We start from the raw sequence: 23,738 nt of genomic DNA on the forward strand, positions 1-23,738 counted from the left end.
AGTTTTTTTTCTTCAGATACAAAAGTTACTTAATTTACACCATTACCACCATTGAAAAGTTTGAGCTTCTAGTTTTACTTCAAGATAAAAATATGAAAAATAATTAATTGCATCCAGAAAAAATTCTGTGGCACTATATCGCCCACCAAAGATTGATCTATGTCTGACAAATGAAAGAGGGATCTTTTCTCTGCTTTTCAAACTTACACTTCTTTTTTCTGCTTTTCAAACTTTAAACTATCAAAATCCAAGATGGTGGTCACAAAATGCAATAGGCACAACTAGGGTCCTAGGGGAACCTACATATGAAATTTGAGAACAATCCCTTCAATACTTTCTGAGAAATAGCGGTAACAAACTTTAACTATCAAAATCCAAGATGACTGCTGGTCGGCCATCTTGTTGACCGATCAGTCCCAAAATGTAATATGCAGAACTAGGGTCATAAAGGAACCTACATATGAAATTTGAGAACAATCCCTTCAATACTTTCTGAGAAATAGCGGTAACAAACTTTATCTATCAAAATCCAAGATGGCCACTGGTCAACCATCTTGTTGACCGATCAGTACAAAAATGCAATATGCACAACTGGGGTCCTAGGGGAACCTACATATGAAATTTGAGAAAGATCCCTTCAGTGCTTTCTGAGAAAATAGCGGTAACAAACTTTAACTATCAAATTCCAAGATGGCTACCTGGCGGCCATCTTGTTGACCGATCAGTCCCAAAATGCAATATGCACAACTGGGGTCCTAGGGGAACCTACATATATGAAATTTGAGAAAGATCCCTTCAGTGCTTTCTGAGAAATAGCAGTAACAAACTTTAACTATCAAAATCCAAGATGGCTACCTGGCGGCCATCTTGTTGACCGATCAGTCCCAAAATGCAATATGCACTACTAGGGTCCTAGGGGAACCTACATATGAAATTTGAGAACAATCCCTTCAATACTTTCTGAGAAATAGCGGTAACAAACTTTAATCTATCAAAATCCAAGATGGCTGCTGGTCGGCCATCTTGTTGACCGATCAGTCCCAAAATGTAATATGCAGAACTAGGGTCATAAAGGAACCTACATATGAAATTTGAGAAAGATCCCTTCAGTGCTTTCTGAGAAATAGCGGTAACAAACTTTAACTATCAAATTCCAAGATGGCTACCTGGTGGCCATCTTGTTGACCGATCAGTCCCAAAATGCAATATGCACAACTGGGGTCCTAGGGGAACCTACATATGAAATTTGAGAAAGATCCCTTCAGTGCTTTCTGAGAAATAGCAGTAACAAACTTTAACTATCAAAATCCAAGATGGCTACCTGGCGGCCATCTTGTTGACCGATCAGTCCCAAAATGCAATATGCACTACTAGGGTCCTAGGGGAACCTACATATGAAATTTGAGAACAATCCCTTCAGTACTTTCTGAGAAATAGCGGTAACAAACTTTAACTATCAAAATCCAAGATGGCGGCTGGTCGGCCATCTTGTTGACCGATCAGTCCCAAAATGCAATATGCACAACTAGGGTCCTAGGGGAACCTACATATGAAATTTGAGAAAGATCCCTTCAGTACTTTTTGAGAAATAGCGGTAACAAACTTTAACTATCAAAATCCAAGATGGCTACCTGGCGGCCATCTTGTTGACCGATCAGTCCGAAAATGCAATATGCACTACTAGGGTCCTAGGGGAACCTACATATGAAATTTGAGAACATTCCCTTTAGTACTTTTTGAGAATTAGCCGTAACAAACTTTAACTATCAAAATCCAAGATGGCTGCCTGTCGGCCATCTTGTTGACCGATTAGTCCCAAAATGCAATATGCACAACTAGGGTCCTAGGGGAACCTACATATGAAATTTGAGAAAGATCCCTTCAGTACTTTTAGAGAAATAGCGGTAACAAGAATTGTTAACGGACGGACGGACGGACGGACGGAGGACGGACGGACGACGGACCACGGACGAAAGGCGATTTGAATAGCCCACCATCTGATGATGGTGGGCAGAAAAAATTCTGTGGCACTATATCCTATATGGAATAAAGTACTGATTGAGCATGCACCAAGGGCAAAATAAATTATTTTATATTATTTTTGTGTTAATTAGACACATATATACGATTTAACACCAATTAGTGTTCAAATAATGTCTATCATTTATGCTCTGTCGGCGGTGGAGCATCTTTAACATTTTCACAAATGATCATTAAAAAAACAAAAGACTTCAAACTTAAATGGAAGACCTGAATTATCAAAGGTAAAAGCAAAACAAAGGTAATGATATATTCAAACAAAATTATTAAAAGCATCACATTCATGTAACTCAAACTTATTTCTCAACTTTTTGTTATTAAGGATGTTCATCAACTTCACTAGCCAGGAGTATTCAGGAGGTAGAGTACCGTACTGATTACCCTTGGCTAGCAAAGTTGGATGTTCATTAGCCTGTGATAGGAAAATTGGATTTGGTTTGACTAGTATAACGTCCTATTAATTATCAGGTTCATTTAAGCACATGCCAGGTTTAGATCATGGAGGAAAGCCAGAGTACCCGAAGAAAAACCACTGGCAACTATCACACATGGGATTAGAACTTGTGATCCAGAGGTGAATTGGGGCTTATAATGGTAATATGTTGGGACATATAATTATTAATCACTCGGCCACTGCTGATAGAAAATAACTTTATAATACCATATTTTCCGGACAATAAGTCACACCTGTGTATAAGTCGCAAAGACATTTTTTTTTTACAATTTTTTCAGTTTTTGTACACATATAAGTTTCACCTAAAAGTTAGGCCCATGCACCTACGTAACCCTCTGTGTATAGGATTGATCTCTAATGAAGTACGGTAATGCTTATCATTTAGATGTTGTTGTACATCACGAGGCTGATAAAACTTTAGTACCTGTAGGAAAAGTTTTAGGTTCAAGGGACACTAAATGGGGTCATCAATGCTTTGGTTTTATTAGTTTAATGTCCTATTAACAGCCAGGATCATGTAAGGACTTGCCAGATTTGTTGGTGGAGGAAAGCCAGAGTACCTGGATAAAAACCACCGGCCAGCGGTCAGTACCTGGCAATTGCCCCACATGGGATTCGAACCCGTATCCCAGAGGTGAAGGTCTTGTGGTTATGTCGTGACATCTTAACCACTCGGCCACCGCGGCCCTTAAGGACATCAACGCAAAACGAGGGTAGGGGTAGGAGTTGATTATAAATATTTCTTTTTTTTTCCCCTTTCATATATTCTTATGCAAACATCTTTTATTTGTATGAAATTTGCTTGGAGGAACTACAAAAAATGGGACTCCATAAAAATTTTAATTTTTACAGTGATGGCAGTGTAGTGAAATGACATGTGACAAGTAACATATTCTTTCTCACACAAACCACCAAGTCCTCCCTGTGGAAGAAGCTAACCATCATACATACTGGTACATACATGTACATTAGATATACATATGTGGAAATTTACGAAAGGGGGATTTTTTTTCTTATAATGAAAGGTCTACTTTTCATTGCAAAAATTTCCACCACAGCGCCTAAACAATTGTGAGAGTAGACTGTATATAAACTATATATAATCATCAAAAGCCGAAGTTACATGCAAAATGTCTATACTTTGGTATATTGCGAAATTAAGCACTCGGGGAAAATATCCACGTTTATACTCAACCCCTTTAGTTTTATGTCATTATGCATTCATTCGGTTAACATAAACATTAACTCATTCACCCCTGATGACACAATTAGGCTCTTCTAAATCAAAGCCGAGACCAGTCCATTATGAAATTTCAGGGGTAAATGAGTTAATTACCACAAATCCATAATACCTGTTATGGATATCATCGATAGAGTTAAACCCATTCACCCCTGAAATTTCAAAATGAACTGGTCTAGTCTTTGATTTGAAGAGCCTAAATGTGTTATCAGGGGTGAATAGCTGCACAATATCTATAAATCTATCCTTACATAGTAATCATGTTTGCCCATATAAGGCATACAAGTCACAAATAACGTCCAAATATGGTTATACTAATGTCCAATGATAATAAATTAATCCTATTTTTAGATCCTCATTTTTTCGCCAGTGCCACTCCCAATCCTACGAGACTGCCAAGAGCCAGAGCGGCACCTCCTACAATGGCTATACCCATGAGTCCCTCTGAAACAAAAGAAAAATTCAGCCTCAATGAAAACACTTCACTGGTCAATATTTGGAAATTCTATTATGAATTATTACTGAAAAAGATTAATGAAAGATACCAGAAGGATCTTGGCCCCGTCCATAGAATGATTTATGTCAGTTACCAGGTAATAGAAAGAAGGATATTTTCACCGTTTTTCATTCTTTTCCTGTTTCCTTCGATATATACAATGAAACTTGTTGAAACCAAATGTCACTGCAAGGAACTAGCAGCCAGGTTTCAGGAATATACAGGTTTTAATTTCTATAAATCAGGAAGGAAATGCCATACAATTATGCCAGATTAGACAGGTATCCTGAATTGACAATTAAGGGCTGATTTGGACAAGATATATATAAGTGAAATTTAGGCCTGAAAAGAGACGATGGGACACCTAAAAGGATGAAGGTACTTATTGGGTCGATATGGTATTAGAGAAATAAAAGTGCTTACCTTTCTTCATTTTTTTGTTGATGTATTCCTGTAGCTGTAGGGCCTGATGGTTACCAGGTTCTATCCTTAATAAGGCTTTAACATAGGTCAGTGCTTGTGGATACTCCTATACAAAAAATATTAAACATTTTCTACTGAATCACAATACATAATAATAGCAATATTAACATTGCAATCTAGCATATTTTAGCGGTTTAATATCAGATTTAAGCATTTTTCGTTACGAGTGTATATAATGATCTGTATTTTAATCAGATTGGAAATATGACAGCGTTAATTATATTTTCTGTATATCATTTATATAATCATAATGGTGATTGCACAATTTCATTGATGCATTGACCTGTTCAAGATGGCATTTGCGCTTAAATTTGAATTCGGTAAAACAAGTATGATTTCGGTACTGTAGTCAAATAGAAGCATTTTGGGCATTTTGCTAATGGTTGACACTAATTGCTTAAAGATGCTCCACCGCTGACAAATGGTATTTTTTCACTATCAAAAACAGGAGCAGACAATTTAGTATTTTTCTTCAGTTACAAAAGTTAGTTACTTTACAGCGTTACCACCATTGAAAAGTTTGAGCTTCTAATTTTAATACTTCAAGTTGAAAATATGAAAAATAATTAATTGCATCCCGAAAAAATTCCGTGGCACTATATCCTATATGGAATGAAGTACTGATTGCGCATGTACCAAAGGCAAAGTAAATTATTTTGTATTATTTTTGTGCTAATTAGACATATATATACACGATTAAACACCAATTATTGTTCAAATGATGAATATTATTTATGCTCTGTCGGCGGTGGAGCATGTTTAAATATAAAAAGTCATTTTAGCGTTTTTTTGCTATTAAGCCATTTTTTCAATTGAAGAAAGAAATTATATTGTAATTTGAACCAATTTCGTACCTTTAATTCTTTCTAAATACCAGAACTATCAAATCCATATGATTCAAGATGGAATTTAAGTGCCTAAACATTTGTGACATTCCAAGTGATACACTGAAAAAATAATGGCGGAGAATGAAGATATCATGTTCTTTATTATTTTCTTAGTTTACTTTTAGCAATTAAGAGCATTGCAAATTTTGCCTTATGTGCTATTGTATATATTGCTCATATCTTTAGTAGTTTTTAAAGGATAGAAGTTGACTTTGTGGAGCACTTGGTACGTTTGGCTAAACACATCTCTTTTTTTCTGATGAACAAAAAAGGTTTTAGCAACTTTTGCTTAGGTGTTTTCTGATCTAGAGTCACCAGTGAGTACAAAGCTAGTCATCCAAGAACTTTGATTTTCTTTGAGACAAAAGATTACTAAATTTAGTTTGCAGAATAACTTTGAATAACTGCAAAGTAAAAACTGCAAAAATTGAAACATTTTGTATTCACATAAAGTATACCTTCATATTGTATACAAGTGTAATATACTATCGACATGTAGAATAAGTTGTCTCCCCTTAGTGTACATACCTTATATGAGTGTATCGTATCGACATGTAGAATAAGTTGTCTCCCCTTAGTGTACATACCTTATATGAGTGTATCCTATCAACATGTAGAATAAGTTGTCTCCCCTTATATAATTACTGTACCTACCTTATACGAGTGTATCCAATTGACATGTAGAATAAGTTGTCTCCATTTACTATACCTACTTTAATAAGAGTGTATCCTATCGACATGTAGAATAAGTTGTCTCCCCTTAGTGTACATACCTTAATACGAGTGTATCCTATTAACATGAAGAATAAGTTGTCTTCCCTTAGTGTACATACCTTATACCAGTGTATCCTATCGACATGTAGAATAAGTTGTCTCCCCTTAGTGTACATACCTTAATACGAGTGTGTCCTATTAACATGAAGAATAAGTTGTCTTCCCTAAGTGTACATACCTTATATGACTGTATCCTATCGACATGTAGAGTAAGTTGTCTCCCCTTTGTGTACATACCTTATATGACTGTATCCTATCGACATGTAGAATAAGTTGTCTCCCCTTAGTGTACATACCTTAATACAAGTGTATCCTATCGACAAGTTGAATAAGTTGTCTCCCCTTAGTGTATATACCTTATACAAGTGTATCCTATTGACATGTAGAATAAGTTGTCTCCCCTTAGTGTACATACCTTATACGAGTGTATCCTATTGACATGTAGAATAAGTTGTCTCCCTTTACTGTACCTACCTTAATACGAGTGTATCCTATCGACATGTAGAATAAGTAATCCCTTCTTGCTGTATCGTCTGTGGCATTCTTAAACAAATCTAAAACAAAATTAACAATTAGTAAATTTACAAACTAGATTCCAGTTCTTTCTCAGATACTAAAAATTGAGTAACTGAGAAAGGAAACATTTTTGAATCAAGGGATAAAAAGTTGATAACATGTAGCTAAGAATTATTTTAAACTGAATGAAAATGTTTAAAAATTATCTAAATTACTAGTAACTCTGAATCAAATTCCTAGTTCTGTTGTAATTCATTATCAGAAGAAAAAGAATTTAACTGTTTTGGGTTATATACAATGTAAATACTGACCGTCCATAAGTGCAACTCCTTTCTTCATGTCGTCCAAGTATTTACTGCGAACGAGACACCAGGCGTACTCAAACTGGGCTTTCTCACTCACCTGGCCTCGTCTTAACTGGTCATTGTACATTGTCTCAAATTTCTGAAGATATAAGCCATTATATAAATAAAATAAAAGCTTTATTAATTCCTAAAACTTCAGCCAACAATTAAGATTTTATTTTCATTCAATTTCTAAGGAAAAAGATCTTAGCATACAAGTACATAAACTAAAAATAAGGAAAATGGAAAGCAAGTAAACTCAGAACATTAACTATTAAGGACATTTCTATTAGAAAATACAATGTAGTTTAGTATATGTAGATAATGTAAGATTGGTATATATAACAGATCACTGATGATCATGAGTCATGACTGGGGAAAACAGTTCAAATTTAACTTAAAAAATGCATGTGGTTAAACAAGAAAATTCCTATAAAATGTCATCTGGCGTCAGCAAATGCAGTGAAAGAGCTTCCAATCTCTAGTGTATACTAATTATTATGTTTCTGAGTGATATTTTCCTCCTGCTATTCACAGAAAGGTCATTCTTGGATCCGGAACTTTTAGAACACAAGTACACGCATATTTCCAATCAAAGTCTTGGAGTTAAATGTAAACTTAAAATGACAATAACTGTTGGTATCTCTATGTCAGTGTCCCGTAACCATGGTTACCTTTAAATCGTAGGAATCGACAACATCGTTCATCATTTGGTCCATCATCGTGATTGTGAAGAATATTTTGACGGGAACCGGCGTTGACGTCAAGTTGGCGCTTGACTAAATTGGTTGCGCGTGTAAGCGTTTTATTGATCTAGCAGTAGTGATCCTAAAAACGGATCGGAATACGGAAAGGGAACCATCCGGATTTTAAAATGCTAACAGTATCATTTATAATACAATGCCATTCTTTATATTTATTTACGTCTCTGATCTCACTAATTTTTAGAATATATAAATATCATAGTTTTTTTTTCATAATAAATGAAATATAGAGCCATTGTACTTGATCAAATACATCAGAATCCCCAAAAAACAAACAGTAGACATTATATATATATCTATGTAACTTGGTTGAAAGTATTGTATTTTGACGTACGGAAAGCTCAAGATTTTCAAAGTCCACTGGCAAAAGGCAGCAGAACTAAAGGTAGACTTGGATGTTAGTTTGGAAGTTAATGAACCTGGTTGGTGACCCCGTCAATTGGTGCCACCTGTTTCCAGTATATCATCGATATTCTAGGGGTTCCGGTCACTTACGATCTCTACGCCCCTGGACTATCTCATAGTAAAACTGGAGGTAACAGAATAGAACAGGTAATTTAGTCCTTTGATGTACATCAAAAGAACCGTATAATGTGTCATTAGTACTGTGGTTGACTGTGTAGCTTTGAAGTTGGGCGTCGCTCTCTCTGTAGTCTTCAAAGGAATTTTTTGCTGGCCTGTGATTGGTTCAGATTTTTTCCTTTGAGCTGCCTTCAGTTTCTATGAGATAGACCAGGGGTGAAGAGATCGTAAGTGATCGGAGCCCCTGGAATATCGAGGATGTTTCCAGTAGTGAAACACATAATTTGGTTGTCTGATACATTCCGTTATTTAAAACATATGCATTGACAGAAATTATGTCTGGAAGTAAATGAATGAGTAGAATAAACGATAAACTTGGAAGAATAGAAGAAGTAATGGGTAAAGGGTTAGAATTGAAGGGGGAAGGGTGGTAACACAGGTTGGTTGCCAGTATATATTATAATAAAAATTAGTTGCGTAGGTCTTAGAGCAAAGAAGTTTACGCAGCAAATTGAAACTTGAAAAAATGAGCTAATAATGAAATTTTAAACACATGAGAAGATATAAGAGCATTTTCCTCATTCGTCAGCACATCGTTACCGAACAACAGAACTTGAGTTAAACTTGGACAAGTTATCATTACACCGAAAACGGAGAAACGACGTCCGGCGTCGTTACAAGCAATCCATTTTTAATCGTCGTTAGTCAATGTACGTGGATTTCGAGTTCTCAAACCGACGTGGGTAAAGTATAACAAGGAAATTTTCCCTAGAAACAATGATCCGTAATGATTTCTTTTGACGGTCTTTTATTACACTAGCACTTTGGCCGTGAACGGTAGGCATATCCTGGATATTCCAAAATAGTGCCGTGTTGTCCGTTCGGTGGTCGTGGCCTTCACTGATATTACAGAGTATAAACATAAGCTTAAATGAAATACAACAGATAACACCTGACATTTACTGCTCTAAATTTACTGGTCAGGCGGGTAGGCTAGTTATGCTTAATTGGCGTGTCCATTGCCCTGAGGCTAATTGTCATACCACCTGGTTGCCCCGTGTACGTAATATAATTACTTAATTAACTTTATGTGACACTGAAGCAGATATCATTACCGCGGTTAATCCAACAACAATAAAATCAAGGAAATTTGTATAGCAATGTCAAATGTAGTGTCTGAAATAAATATATACATCCATCTGTCCGTTAAAATTATATGTAGGTACGCGTTCACTGTCCTTTGTTTTACAATATTGTATTATTATAGAAAGCACTAAAATCCTTATGATAAAAGTACAATTAAGGATGTACTCCTCTGAGAAGTCAAAATTTTCTTGTATTAAACTTTTTTTCTCATATAGATTTTTGGAAAAAGGAGTTCATACCATAAAAGAAAATTGAAGAAAAAACATATGTCCGTGTGCTCGTTTTTGAGCTATTGTCACTCAAAGATACCTAGTTGACAAAATCTGTGATTTTATGGGAATTTTGCCGTTTTGACCATATACACAAGAGATTAAAGCCATAATTTCCTAATGAGGTGTTTGATATGAATGGATATTTGTAGAAATTATTTCCTAGTTCTCTTCTTTAAAAATATGCCAGTTTTGATTAATAAGACTAATATTTTTTCTCAGAATAACAACATATGCTACCCCTACCCCTTAATTTTGAGCTACAAAATGCACCATTTTCAGCCCATTTTGCCAAATTTAACCCTTTATAGAAAAAGTTCTAGTATTAAACTTTTGTTAATATTTTGCATATCAATAGGGAAAGGGTTGTTCTTTCTAAATCAAGAAGAAAAATGGGGGGTCCGTGTGCTTACTTTTTTTCCCCATTTGAATATTTGTTATTTTTCAGTATTTTAGAGTAAAAAATAAAAGTGCTCAAATTACCATTAAATGTAAAAATAAAGTCACAGAAGTGTATCATTTCACACATTAATGCTCAATATTTTAATTACGACGAAACTAGTAAAGATTTGCAACAAAAATTAGCTCAATTCAGCTAAAAATGCTGGCGCAGTGATGATTTAAGTAAAAACAATTTCAGTAAAAAATGATAAAACTGTGGCTCTACTTCAAGCGAAACAAGACACAATTTCAAAATGGCCGCCAAATGGCCCATATCTTAAAATCCCTGTATAAAAAAATATACTAAAAATAGAAATGCAATTTTTTGACCAAATTTGCAACTGGCAACTTGCTACAGATATAAATAAGTTGTATTTGAAAATCTAAGAATTTCTTTGATCTATGTCGAAACGAGACTTCAACGGGACTGAAACCTCAGAAGAATACATCCTTAACCGTCATATATACGCGAGTTTCGTGACGTCATAATCACCGGAAGGTGGGAATAATCTTTTACAATTTTGTTAAAAATGATAATAATAATTTGAAAAAAAAAGTAAAAAAAAAAAAAAAATCAGGAAGGGACCAAGGATGGAGCCCTTTGAAACACCAGCCGTAATATTAGATAAACTGAAAAATATTCCATTAGTATAAAGATTATTTTTAGTTGAATATGTATCCTTTAAACAATGAAAGTAGAGAATCTCGAATTTCGTAGTTACCGTTTAATTTTTAGTCTAAATGGTCTATGAACACTCTGGTGGGACAATATACATAATACATGTATCAACTGTAACTACATATAATTCTCAGAGTCCTGTGATCGAAATTCTATTATTCGATTTTATGAAGTTGCACAAACAAATGTATAGCCTGGACCCCCCCCCCAAAGGTCCTCATTATTTCTAACCACCCTTCCCCTCCCCCCCACCCTCGGGCGCCCCGCACCCACATGAGGTAATTGTTATACTTTTTCACATACATTATGTATCATTATATATAATCCTTGTACATAATGATAAATAGTGGTGTCACTAACAGGAAATTAATAAATACGCAAATAAAGGGTAACCCCTGGGAAATATTATGATAAAAAACGACTGTGATGAGTTTTATGATGGAATTTGAGGATTTTGCGAGCGCCGAAGGCGCGAGATTTTGGTGTATGGGGGCAATTGCCCCCCCCCCCCCCCCCCGCCCCTGCTTCCTAAGCTCCTGATAGTGCAGTGTAAAAATATTACATAATGAATTTATAATGTGCACATGTACATGTAGGTCTACGTACGTGTATTTATTTATATATATACATGATGCAACGTGTAGACCAGGTTTATTATAGCTACGGATATTCCATGGTTTTTTTAAACACATTTTTCCTTGAACATCAGACTAAGCTGACCCAGCATACTGTAAGACATTTCATTGTAACCAAGGTGCGGACTCACTGATAACATAGAAGATTGTAGGTACGGATATTGCACAACGATGTGAAAAGTTCGTTTTAGAGCGCGCGTAGAAATTCCGGAAATCTATATCCGTCTTCCTTTTCTTTTACCACTGTGTTCCATTTCTGATATTTTAGTTGCTCGGTCAGCGAGCGAGCGGGTGTGCTTGGAGAGGTAATCTGAACCATGTTTATGTGAGGATTTTGAATGTAACATCAGCTATGGATGAAACTATTCGACACCACAATCCCAATCCGTTGCTGACGGCAAACCCGATTTCGAAGCTTTTCTTTTGGTAAGATCATTTTTGTTGTTGTAGTGAGGTTTCCATCTTAACCCGACTCGTTGCAGATTTTAGTTATGAAACGTAATTTACACGTGCAGATTCGACAGAGGGCGATCGCGAATTGTAGCCAAAAGCAAAAACATATCTGTAGGTCTCTACTTATATATTTTCACTATCAAATCTGATCTACTTAAAGGTGCTAACTTGATATTTCTTCTTCTTTGACTGAAACTTTTGCCAGAAATGATCCTGATATATATGGTCATGACAAAGTGTTGTTATTGTTCAAGTTGATCCGAAATTCAAGATGGCCACCAGAGCTGCCATCTTGAAACCACATTTTGAACATCTTCTCAAGTTCAACTGGTGTGTTTAGGCTGAAACTTGCCTAAAATGCTCCAGACATGGTCCCAAAAAAGTGTTATTATTTTTCAGGTTGATCCGAAATCCAAGATGGCAGCTACAGCCACCATCTTGAAAACACTTGTTGAACTTTTTAAGTTTTACATGTGTGATTTAACTGAAACTTCCTGGAAATGATCTCGACATAGTGTTTCCAAAGTGTTGTTACATTTTCCTATACTGGTCCACTGTTGCAAAGATAGTCAGATTACTGTTAAGACCCTTGGGCCTCTTGTTGAGAATTACGGACAGTTATGGTCCAATACGTGGCTTGTTTCATCTGCGACTACTGTATTCCTTCAGGTGTTAGCCCAACTAGTGAATATTACAGAACTAGCATGCACAGAGAATGTTTTTTCTGAAGACAACTGCATTCAAAGACGACACAGTTTCAAATGGACATTGCACACAATAAACGAAAAAAAAGAAGTTAATTTTGTACAAAATTGAAAATGATATTGACAACATTGATATCAATTCTTACAGGTGGCTCAACCCTACTTTCTCAGCTGGATATAAGAGAAGGTTAGAAGTAGAGGATTTATACAATGTGACGAAAGAAGACTCCTCAGAGGAGTTAGGAAACAGATTGGAAAGGTGAGACAATTTTCTAGTTAGGAAACAGATTGGAAAGGTGAGACAATTTTCTAGTTAGGAAACAGATTTGAAAGGTGAGACAATTTTCTAGTTAGGAAACAGATTGGAAAGGTGAGACAATTTTCTAGTTAGGAAACAGATTGGAAAGGTGAGACAATTTTCTAGTTAGGAAACAGATTGGAAAGGTGAGACAATTTTCTAGTAAAAGGAGCCGTTCTTGTGCTTGGTACACCATGTTAAATACAGTCTCTGTCACTCAGCTGACGGAGCATGCTTCCTTTTTTTCACACGGAATTATATTTTTATTTTCACTGTTAGTCTACTGTACATTAGCATCCAACAAAATAACTCATGGAAGGTGGTTACAGAGTCTCAGGTAGAGATTTAGGAAATTTCAAGAAAAGCAGGGGGGGGGGGGGGTTAGGGTTAAAGGCTTGGGTCGGTGTGGTTTGTACATAGTGTTAAATATGTATACAGTCTCTTGTCACCCAGCTGACAGGGCATGCTTCTTTGGCTCAGTCAGTAGAGCCTTAGTTTTCTAAACCAGAGACCCATGTTCGATTCCTGGTAAGGGCAGTTGACAGGAATCATATGTTTCTTTTCCCAGTTCTTCCACAGTATAAGGACAGGTGAGACAATGATCTAAGGACAGGTGAGACAATAATCTAAGGACAGGTGAGACAATGATCTAAGGACAGGTGAGACAATGATCTCAAGACAGGTGAGACAATAATCTAAAGACAGGTGAGACAATGATCTAAAGACAGGTGAGACAATAATCTAAAGACAGGTGAGACAATAATCTAAGGACAGGTGAGACAATAATCTAAGGACAGGTGAGACAATGATCTAAAGACAGGTGAGACAATAATCTAAGGACAGGTGAGACAATAATCTAAGGACAGGTGAGACAATAATCTAAGGACAGGTGAGATAATAATCTAAGGACAGGTGAGACAATGATCTAAAGACAGGTGAGACAATAATCTAAAGACAGGTGAGACAATAATCTAAGGACAGGTGAGACAATGATCTAAAGACAGGTGAGACAATAATCTAAAGACAGGTGAGACAATAATCTAAAGACAGGTGAGACAATGATCTAAAGACAGGTGAGACAATAATCTAAAGACAGGTGAGACAATAATCTAAGGACAGGTGAGACAATAATCTAAGGACAGGTGAGACAATGATCTAAAGACAGGTGAGACAATGATCTAAAGACAGGTGAGACAATAATCTAAAGACAGGTGAGACAATGATCTAAAGACAGGTGAGACAATGATCTAACGACAGGTGAGACAATGATCTAAAGACAGGTGAGACAATAATCTAAAGACAGGTGAGACAATGATCTAAAGACAGGTGAGACAATGATCTAACGACAGGTGAGACAATGATCTAAAGACAGGTGAGACAATAATCTAAGGACAGGTGAGACAATAATCTAAGGACAGCTGAGACAATGATCTAAAGACAGGTGAGATAATAATCTAAGGACAGGTGAGACAATAATCTAAGGACAGGTGAGACAATAATCTAAGGACAGATGAGACAATAAACTAAGGACAGGTGAGACAATGATCTAAGGACAGGTGAGACAATAATCTAAGGACAGGTGAGATAATAATCTAAGGACAGGTGAGATAATAATCTAAGGACAGGTGAGACAATAATCTAAGGACAGGTGAGACAATGATCTAAGGACAGGTGAGACAATGATCTAAGGACAGGTGAGACAGTAATCTAAGGACAGGTGAGACAATAATCTAAGGACAGATGAGACAATAAACTAAGGACAGGTGAGACAATGATCTAAGGACAGGTGAGACAATAATCTAAGGACAGGTGAGACAATAATCTAAGGACAGATGAGACAATAAACTAAGGACAGGTGAGACAATGATCTAAGGACAGGTGAGACAATAATCTAAGGACAGGTGAGACAATAATCTAAGGACAGGTGAGACAATAATCTAAGGACAGGTGAGACAATAATCTAAGGACAGGTGAGACAATAATCTAAGGACAGGTGAGACAATAATCTAAGGATAGGTGAGACAATAAACTAAGGACAGGTGAGACAATAATCTAAGGACAGGTGAGACAATAATCTAAGGACAGGTGAGACAATAATCTAAGGACAGATGAGACAATAAACTAAGGACAGGTGAGACAATGATCTAAGGACAGGTGAGACAATAATCTAAGGACAGGTGAGATAATAATCTAAGGACAGGTGAGACAATAATCTAAGGACAGGTGAGACAATAATCTAAGGACAGGTGAGACAATAATCTAAGGACAGGTGAGACAATAATCTAAGGACAGGTGAGACAATAATCTAAGGACAGGTGAGACAATAATCTAAGGACAGGTGAGACAATGATCTAAGGACAGGTGAGACAATAATCTAAGGACAGGTGAGACAATAATCTAAGGACAGGTGAGACAATAATCTAAGGACAGGTGAGACAATAATCTAAGGACAGGTGAGACAATAATCTAAGGACAGGTGAGACAATGATCTAAGGACAGGTGAGACAATAATCTAAGGACAGGTGAGACAATAATCTAAAGGACAGGTGAGACAATAATCTAAGGACAGGTGAGACAATAATCTAAGGACAGGTGAGACAATAATCTAAGGACAGGTGAGACAATGATCTAAAGACAGGTGAGACAATAATCTAAGGACAGGTGAGACAATAATCTAAGGACAGGTGAGACAATAATCTAAGACAAGGACAGGTGAGACAATAATCTAAGGACAGGTGAGACAATAATCTAAGGACAGGTGAGACAATAATCTAAGGACAGGTGAGACAATATCTAAGGACAGTGAGACAATGATCTAAGGAAGGTGAGACAATAATCTAAGGACAGGTGAGACAATAATCTAAGGACAGGTGAGACAATAATCTAAGGACAGGTGAGACAATAATCTAAGGACAGGTGAGACAATAATCTAAGGACAGGTGAGACAATAATCTAAGGACAGGTGAGACAATAATCTAAGGACAGGTGAGACAATAATCTAAGGACAGGCGAGACAATAATCTAAGGACAGGTGAGACATTGATCTAAAGACAGGTGAGACAATAATCTAAAGACAGGTGAGACAATAATCTAAGGACAGGTGAGACAATAATCTAAGGACAGGTGAGACAATGATCTAAAGACAGGTGAGACAATAATCTAAGGACAGGGTGAGACAATAATCTAAAGACAGGTGAGACAATGATCTAAAGACAGGTGAGACAATGATCTAAGACAGGTGAGACAATATCTAAAGACAGGTGAGACAATGATCTAAAGACAGGTGAGACAATGATCTAAGACAGGTGATTTGAGGTGAGACAATGATCTAAGACAGGTGAGACAATGATCTAAGGACAGGTGAGACAATGATCTAAAGACAGGTGAGAGACAATGATCTAAAGACAGGTGAGACAATGATCTAAAGACAGGTGAGACAATGATCTAAAGACAGGTGAGACAATGATCTAAAGACAGGTGAGACAATGATCTAAAGACAGGTGAGACAATGATCTAAAGACAGAGACAATGATCTAAAGACAGGTGAGACAATAATCTAACATAAAGGACAGGTGAGACAATAATCTAAGGACAGGTGAGACAATAATCTAAGGACAGGTGAGACAATGATCTAAAGACAGGTGAGACAATAATCTAAGGACAGGTGAGACAATAATCTAAGGACAGGTGAGACAATAATCTAAGGACAGGTGAGACAATAAACTAAGGACAGGTGAGACAATGATCTAAGGACAGGTGAGACAATAATCTAAGGACAGGTGAGATAATAATCTAAGGACAGGTGAGACAATAATCTAAGGACAGGTGAGACAATGATCTAAGGACAGGTGAGACAATAATCTAAGGACAGGTGAGACAATAGTCTAAGGACAGGTGAGACAATAATCTAAGGACAGATGAGACAATAAACTAAGGACAGGTGAGACAATGATCTAAGGACAGGTGAGACAATAATCTAAGGACAGGTGAGAGACAGGTGAGACAATAATCTAAGGACAGGTGAGACAATAATCTAAGGACAGGTGAGACAATAATCTAAGGACAGGTGAGACAATAATCTAAGGACAGGTGAGACAATAATCTAAGGACAGGTGAGACAATGATCTAAAGACAGGTGAGACAATAATCTAAGGACAGGTGAGACAATAATCTAAGGACAGGTGAGACAATAATCTAATAATCTAAGGAAAGGTGAGACAATGATCTAAGGACAGGTAAGACAATGATCTAAGTACGGGTGAGACAATAATCTAAGGAAAGGTGAGACAATAATCTAAGGACAGGTGAGACAATAATCTAAGGACAGATGAGACAATAAACTAAGGACAGGTGAGACAATGATCTAAGGACAGGTGAGACAATAATCTAAGGACAGGTGAGACAATGATCTAAGGACAGGTGAGACAATAATCTAAGGACAGGTGAGACAATAATCTAAGGACAGGTGAGACAATAATCTAAGGACAGGTGAGACAATGATCTAAGGACAGGTGGGACAATAATCTAAGGACAGGTGAGACAATGATCTAAAGACAGGTGAGACAATAATCTAAGGACAGGTGAGACAATAATCTAAGGACAGGTGAGACAATAATCTAAGGACAGGTGAGACAATGATCTAAGGACAGGTGAGACAATAATCTTAAGGACAGGTGAGACAATAATCTAAAGGACAGGTGAGACAATAATCTAAGGAAAGGTGAGACAATGATCTAAGGACAGGTGAGACAATGATCTAAGGACAGGTGAGACAATAATCTAAGGAAAGGTGAGACAATAATCTAAGGACAGGTGAGACAATGATCTAAGTACGGGTGAGACAATAATCTAAGGACAGGTGAGACAATAATCTAAGGACAGGTGAGACAATGATCTAAGGACAGGTGAGACAATAATCTACGGAAAGATTTGACAATAATCTGAGGACAGGTGAGACAATGATCTACTTAGGCCAGGTGAGACAATAATCTACGGAAAGATTTGACAATAATCTAAGGACAGGTGAGACAATAATCTACGGAAAGATTTGACAATAATCTAAGGACAGGTGAGACAATAATCTAAGGACAGGTGAGACAATAATCTAAGGACAGGTGAGACAATAATCTAAGGACAGGTGAGACAATGATCTAAGGACAGGTGAGACAATAATCTAAGGACAGGTGAGACAATAATCTAAGGACAGGTGAGATAATAATCTAAGGACAGGTGAGACAATGATCTAAAGACAGGTGAGACAATAATCTAAGGACAGGTGAGACAATAATCTAAGGACAGGTGAGACAATAATCTAAGGACAGGTGAGACAATAATCTAAGGACAGGTGAGACAATGATCTAAGGACAGGTGAGACAATAATCTAAGGACAGGTGAGACAATAATCTAAGGACAGATGAGACAATAAACTAAGGACAGGTGAGACAATGATCTAAGGACAGGTGAGATAATAATCTAAGGACAGGTGAGATAATAATCTAAGGACAGGTGAGACAATGATCTAAAGACAGGTGAGACAATAATCTAAGGACAGGTGAACAAGGTGAGACAATAATCTAAGGACAGGTGAGACGTGAGCAATAATCTAAGGAAAGGTGAGACAATGATCTAAGGACAGGTAAGACAATGATCTAAGTACGGGTGAGACAATAATCTAAGGAAAGGTGAGACAATAATCTAAGGACAGGTGAGACAATAATCTAAGGACAGATGAGACAATAAACTAAGGACAGGTGAGACAATGATCTAAGGACAGGTGAGACAATAATCTAAGGACAGGTGAGACAATGATCTAAGGACAGGTGAGACAATAATCTAAGGACAGGTGAGACAATAATCTAAGGACAGGTGAGACAATAATCTAAGGACAGGTGAGACAATGATCTAAGGACAGGTGGGACAATAATCTAAGGACAGGTGAGACAATGATCTAAAGACAGGTGAGACAATAATCTAAGGACAGGTGAGACAATAATCTTTTAGGACTGGTGAGACAATGAACTAAGGACAGGTGAGACATCAATCTTAGGACAGGTGAGACAATAATCTAAAGACAGGTGAGACAATAATCTAAGGAAAGGTGAGACAATGATCTAAGGACAGGTAAGACAATGATCTAAGTACGGGTGAGACAATAATCTAAGGAAAGGTGAGACAATAGTCTAAGGACAGGTGAGACAATGATCTAAGTACGGGTGAGACAATAATCTAAGGACAGGTGAGACAATAATCTAAGGACAGGTGAGACAATGATCTAAGGACAGGTGAGACAATAATCTACGGAAAGATTTGACAATAATCTGAGGACAGGTGAGACAATGATCTTAGGCCAGGTGAGACAATAATCTACGGAAAGATTTGACAATAATCTAAGGACAGGTGAGACAATAATCTACGGAAAGATTTGACAATAATCTAAGGACAGGTGAGACAATAATCTTAGGCCAGGTGAGACAATAATCTAAGGAAAGATTAGACAATAATCTAAGGACAGGTGAGACAATAATCTAAGGACAGGTGAGACAATAACGGGTTACATTATCTTTCAGCAGAGGCGGTACAATTGCAAGTTCAGGGGTTACTTTTCTATACCATCTGTATGCTATCTAATGTAATTTAGCCCAAATCAGTCAGGCGGTACCACAGCCAGGTTCAACTGGCAAAAAGTACCGGGTACCGCCTGATATTGAAACCCCTGCAATAATCTAAAGACAGCTGAAACAATAAGGAAAGCGGAAGCTTGCAAATTGTTGAGCTAAATTGATGAGTGTGACAACATGGATTTTACAGAAATTATTGATTAAATATTAAATGGAAAGATTTAAATATAGAATTTCTGTGATTATGGTTCCAATTAAATTTTATAAGGGTATGTATGTTTGCTATCATTGAGGAGACATCAACTTAATCTTGCATTCTATAGTTGGATGATATCACCACCAGAACATCCATACATTACTGTAAGACGCCGAAATATGAAAGTTAGGAAGAAAATGTGAGATAATAATATAGAATACAGATATCGTATTTCCTAATAAGGGTGCCGGGCGCAGGTAATTGGCCGAGGGGGGCGCCGTTATTTGAGACCATTCTTAGATGTTTTTTTTCTGAAACGGGCTATAGTCATTTATAGTATCTTGCTTTTAGTTTCATATTTTTCTGAAACTTACTATAACCAACCTAAGTTTTGAAGTCAAGTAAGTATTGTAATTACATAACTATGAAGAAATGTATGCACCAGAAGTATTAAACATTGATTTAATGTGCCCGTTTCACGGAATTTTGGCATTTCATGCTATCCTGTTTGTTTACCATGCGTACACAAAATTGCGGATGGTGTTTTCGATCGCTACTTTCGTTTTGTGACAGATGGGAAATACCGACAAGAGCACACTTTAAAACGTTTAGAAATGATAACATTCATGTTATTTAGGGACCTTTATTATAGATATACAGTAAGTATTCATAAAACCTGTAAAGACGTCGCTAAAATGTTGTTGCCCATTAGTCGTCATCCAGACACGTGTGTTGGACATTCAAATGAAACGTTTTGTTTTGAACATGGCGTTCTCACTGTTTCTATGTGTAAACACTTGGCAAAGATGTCCTAAATTGTCCAATGCAAAAAATTTAGTTCTTATACAGAATGATCAGATATATGTTAAGCATCAAACTGATATGAAACAGTATTTTATTAGCATCTGCAAAGACAAATCGTCACAATCTAGCACAAAAGTTGTATGAAATTAGTAGATTTTTTCAGCAATAAACGTTGGGGCGCCCTTATTAGAGGAGGCGCTCTTAATAGGGAGAATACTGTAACTGGATACTGGGAGCTATAGACTAGTGAAACTAACTATGTCATACATTGTTTAGATAATTAACTTATTAATAATTACTATGGGTGACATTTATTGTTTAAATAATTAACTAATTAATAATTACTATGGGTGACATGTGCGAATGTGTAACAGCTAGCTATATAGACTATGTATGATGGATTGAAATGAATGAAAGCTGTCAGTTTCAAGTGTGTATGGTCTAGGCTAAACCTTTTAATTTATATCAACATTCTATCTACATTGTTGCATGACTGAAAAATAACATACTAGGAGTAATTTAACTACAACAACATTGACTTGCTATCTCAGAACAGTTCCAGCTTAGGTATTCACAATATTTTGAGTGTAAAATGTAATGACAGATATTATTTCCTGAACTGACGTCTTAATTTTCCTAGTAATCTAAGGAAAGGTGAGACACTAACCTTAGGATAGCTAGGTGAGATGAAATATTAAGTAATCTTGGAAAAGGTGAGACAATATCTTGACAATATCTTCAGTTATCGAAAAGTGAGACAATATTTTGCAGTCATGTATTTAAATGTAAGTTTATAAGATATGGACACTTGACTGGGCATTGACAATTGTGTCGCTAAACCTCAAATTTCGATTCACTCAATTGACAATAAAATGACAATTGTATAACTAAATGGTATATGATACATCTATTCAATCAATAGACAATTAAATGACAACTGTATAACTAAATGGTATATAATACATCTATTCAATCAATTGACAATAAAATGACAATTGTATAACTAAATGGTATATAATACATCTATTCAATCAATTGACAATAAAATGACAATTGTATAACTAAATGGTATATAATTCATCTATTCAATCAATTGACAATTAAATGACAATTGTATAACTAAATGGTATATAAAGCATCTATTCAATCAATTAACAATTAAATGACAATTGTATAACTAAATGGTATATAATACATCTATTCACTCAATTGACAATAAAATGACAATTGTATAACTAAATGGTATATGATACATCTATTCAATCAATTGACAATTAAATGACAATTGTATAACTAAATGGTATATAATACATCTATTCAATCAATTGACAATAAAATGACAATTGTATAACTAAATGGTATATAATACATCTATTCAATCAATTGACAATTAAATGACAATTGTATAACTAAATTGTATATAATACATCTATTCATCAATTGACAATTGATTGAATAGATGTATTATATACCATTTAGTTATACAATTGTCATTTAACTGTCAATTGATTGAATAGATGTATTATATATATATACCATTGACAATTAAATAACAGTTGTATAACTAAATGGCCAATTTGTATTCAATCACTTTTGTCTATTAAAAGTAAGTTGTGTAATCATAACTTTGCAATAATTTTCTTGCTAGATGATTTCGGTGTTTATATAGTTGATAAATATAATTATCAGTTTTCATGTTTTGTATCAGTTTAGCTGTCAGACTCGCATTACTGCATTAACTAAATGGCCAATTTCTATTTAATCAAATTTGTCTATCCAAAGTAAGCTGTGTATTTATAACTTTGCAAAGCTGTGTGTTTATAACTTTGCATGAACTTTCTAAGCGTTTCAGATTGACTTCAAAATTTTAAGGACATCTCGGGGTTTTTACAAAATTTTGTTAGGACATTTTCTATTGGAATGAATAAGGATTTCCAAAAACTTTAGAACATTTTGGAAGAGTACTGAAAAAATGGCCAAAATTTAGCCCCAATTTGAATCACTGCTTTCTTGTGAGATGGTAAGGGTCTTTATAAAGGTTTCTTGTTGTGTATCAGTATATATATAGCTGTCAGATACAACATCCGATTTCTTGATACTTTCCTGTCATGAACACTAAAGTCAGGTGTACGTCCATGTGTACACATTCAGATTGTGGTAGTGAAGATTGTTGTATACTTCTTTATGTGTATAATTAACTTATTTCCTAATTATGTTAGTGTTTAGTGTAATGGGTGAATGATTATAGATAATGTGAGAGTCACGGGTGACTGATTATAGATAATATCAGAGTCACGGGTGACTGATTAAAGATAATGTCAGAGTCACGGGTGACTGGTTATAGATAATATCAGAGTCACAGGTGACTGATTATAGATGATAGTGGAGTCACGGGTGACTGATTAAAGATAATAGTGGAGTCACAATTTAACTCACAAGCTTTAAGTTTGGAAGTAGGTTATGGTAATTCATTCACCCTTGAAGACACAGTTGACTCTTCTAAATCAAAGACTAGACCAGTCCATTATGAAATTTCAGGGGTGTATGAGTTAAAGATCGTGTTTTGACTTAGTTGCTTAAATAGTTTTATTTTCTTTTGGTGTTCAAAGACATTAGTGCATACCATATTTGAACCAATAAGTACCCATTTCCCTTTTGGAGAACTCCGTTTCATTTACATATTAGATTTCATTTGTAAAAATTGATAAATCTTATTTTGTGTGATATTTTGTAAATTGTTAGTCCAAATTTGGTGCTAATAAGTGTCACTTTATTTTTCAAACTTTTTACCTACCCTGGGCACTTATTGAGCCGAATACGGTACTTTATTTTTAGCCTGAAAGATATGTTATCTCGATATAATTAATCAATTAAGTAGTCAGAACTTTAGAATACAGGTCATATGTTTACAAGATATTAGTGATATATATATAATTCAATTAGACTATATCTTAACATTTTATAGAGATACAATAT

General features: G+C 35.8%; 2 protein-coding genes across 10 annotated transcripts in view; one reads left to right on the top strand and one right to left on the bottom strand.

Moving 5' to 3' along the window:
* Positions 1–1,993: 1,993 nt before the first annotated feature.
* On the bottom strand, positions 1,994–8,045 carry LOC138307453 (mitochondrial fission 1 protein-like). The gene is made up of 5 exons (XM_069248213.1): positions 7,909–8,045; positions 7,202–7,334; positions 6,849–6,928; positions 4,654–4,759; positions 1,994–4,178 (listed from the first exon to the last, which is right to left on the bottom strand). Exons 1-5 carry the CDS (start codon positions 7,954–7,956, stop codon positions 4,090–4,092), a joined length of 456 nt encoding a protein of 151 aa, XP_069104314.1. The 5' UTR covers positions 7,957–8,045; the 3' UTR covers positions 1,994–4,089.
* Positions 8,046–11,775: 3,730 nt separating this feature from the next.
* LOC138307340 (ATP-binding cassette sub-family C member 4-like) overlaps positions 11,776–23,738 on the top strand; it is a 118,159-nt gene continuing 106,196 nt past the window's right edge. For 7 of the 9 annotated variants that reach the window (XR_011205969.1, XR_011205972.1, XR_011205970.1 and 4 more), the window contains exons 1-2: positions 11,868–12,116; positions 12,996–13,106. Coding sequence is in view for 5 of the 9 variants with exons in the window: in XM_069248030.1 (XP_069104131.1) it covers positions 12,043–12,116; positions 12,996–13,106 (185 nt within the window). In the remaining 4 variants the exon portion in view is untranslated. Of the gene's footprint in view, positions 11,843–11,866; positions 12,117–12,995; positions 13,107–23,738 lie in introns of those variants that run through there. The other 2 variants (XM_069248032.1, XM_069248034.1) reach the window with 2 other exon arrangements.

This window comes from Argopecten irradians, chromosome 14 (genome assembly GCF_041381155.1).
Source record: "Argopecten irradians isolate NY chromosome 14, Ai_NY, whole genome shotgun sequence".
Lineage (NCBI taxonomy): Eukaryota > Metazoa > Mollusca > Bivalvia > Pectinida > Pectinidae > Argopecten > Argopecten irradians.

Coding starts and splice junctions, on each gene's coding strand:
- LOC138307453 (XM_069248213.1), bottom strand. CDS start 7,956: ATGATGGACCAAATGATGAACGATGTTGTCGATTCCTACGATTTAAAG. Junction 6,929..7,201: donor AGGAGTTGCACTTATGGACG/GTCAGTATTTAC, acceptor ATTTTGTTTTAG/ATTTGTTTAAGAATGCCACA. Junction 4,760..6,848: donor TAGGATACACTCGTATTAAG/GTAGGTACAGTA, acceptor TTTTTTGTATAG/GAGTATCCACAAGCACTGAC.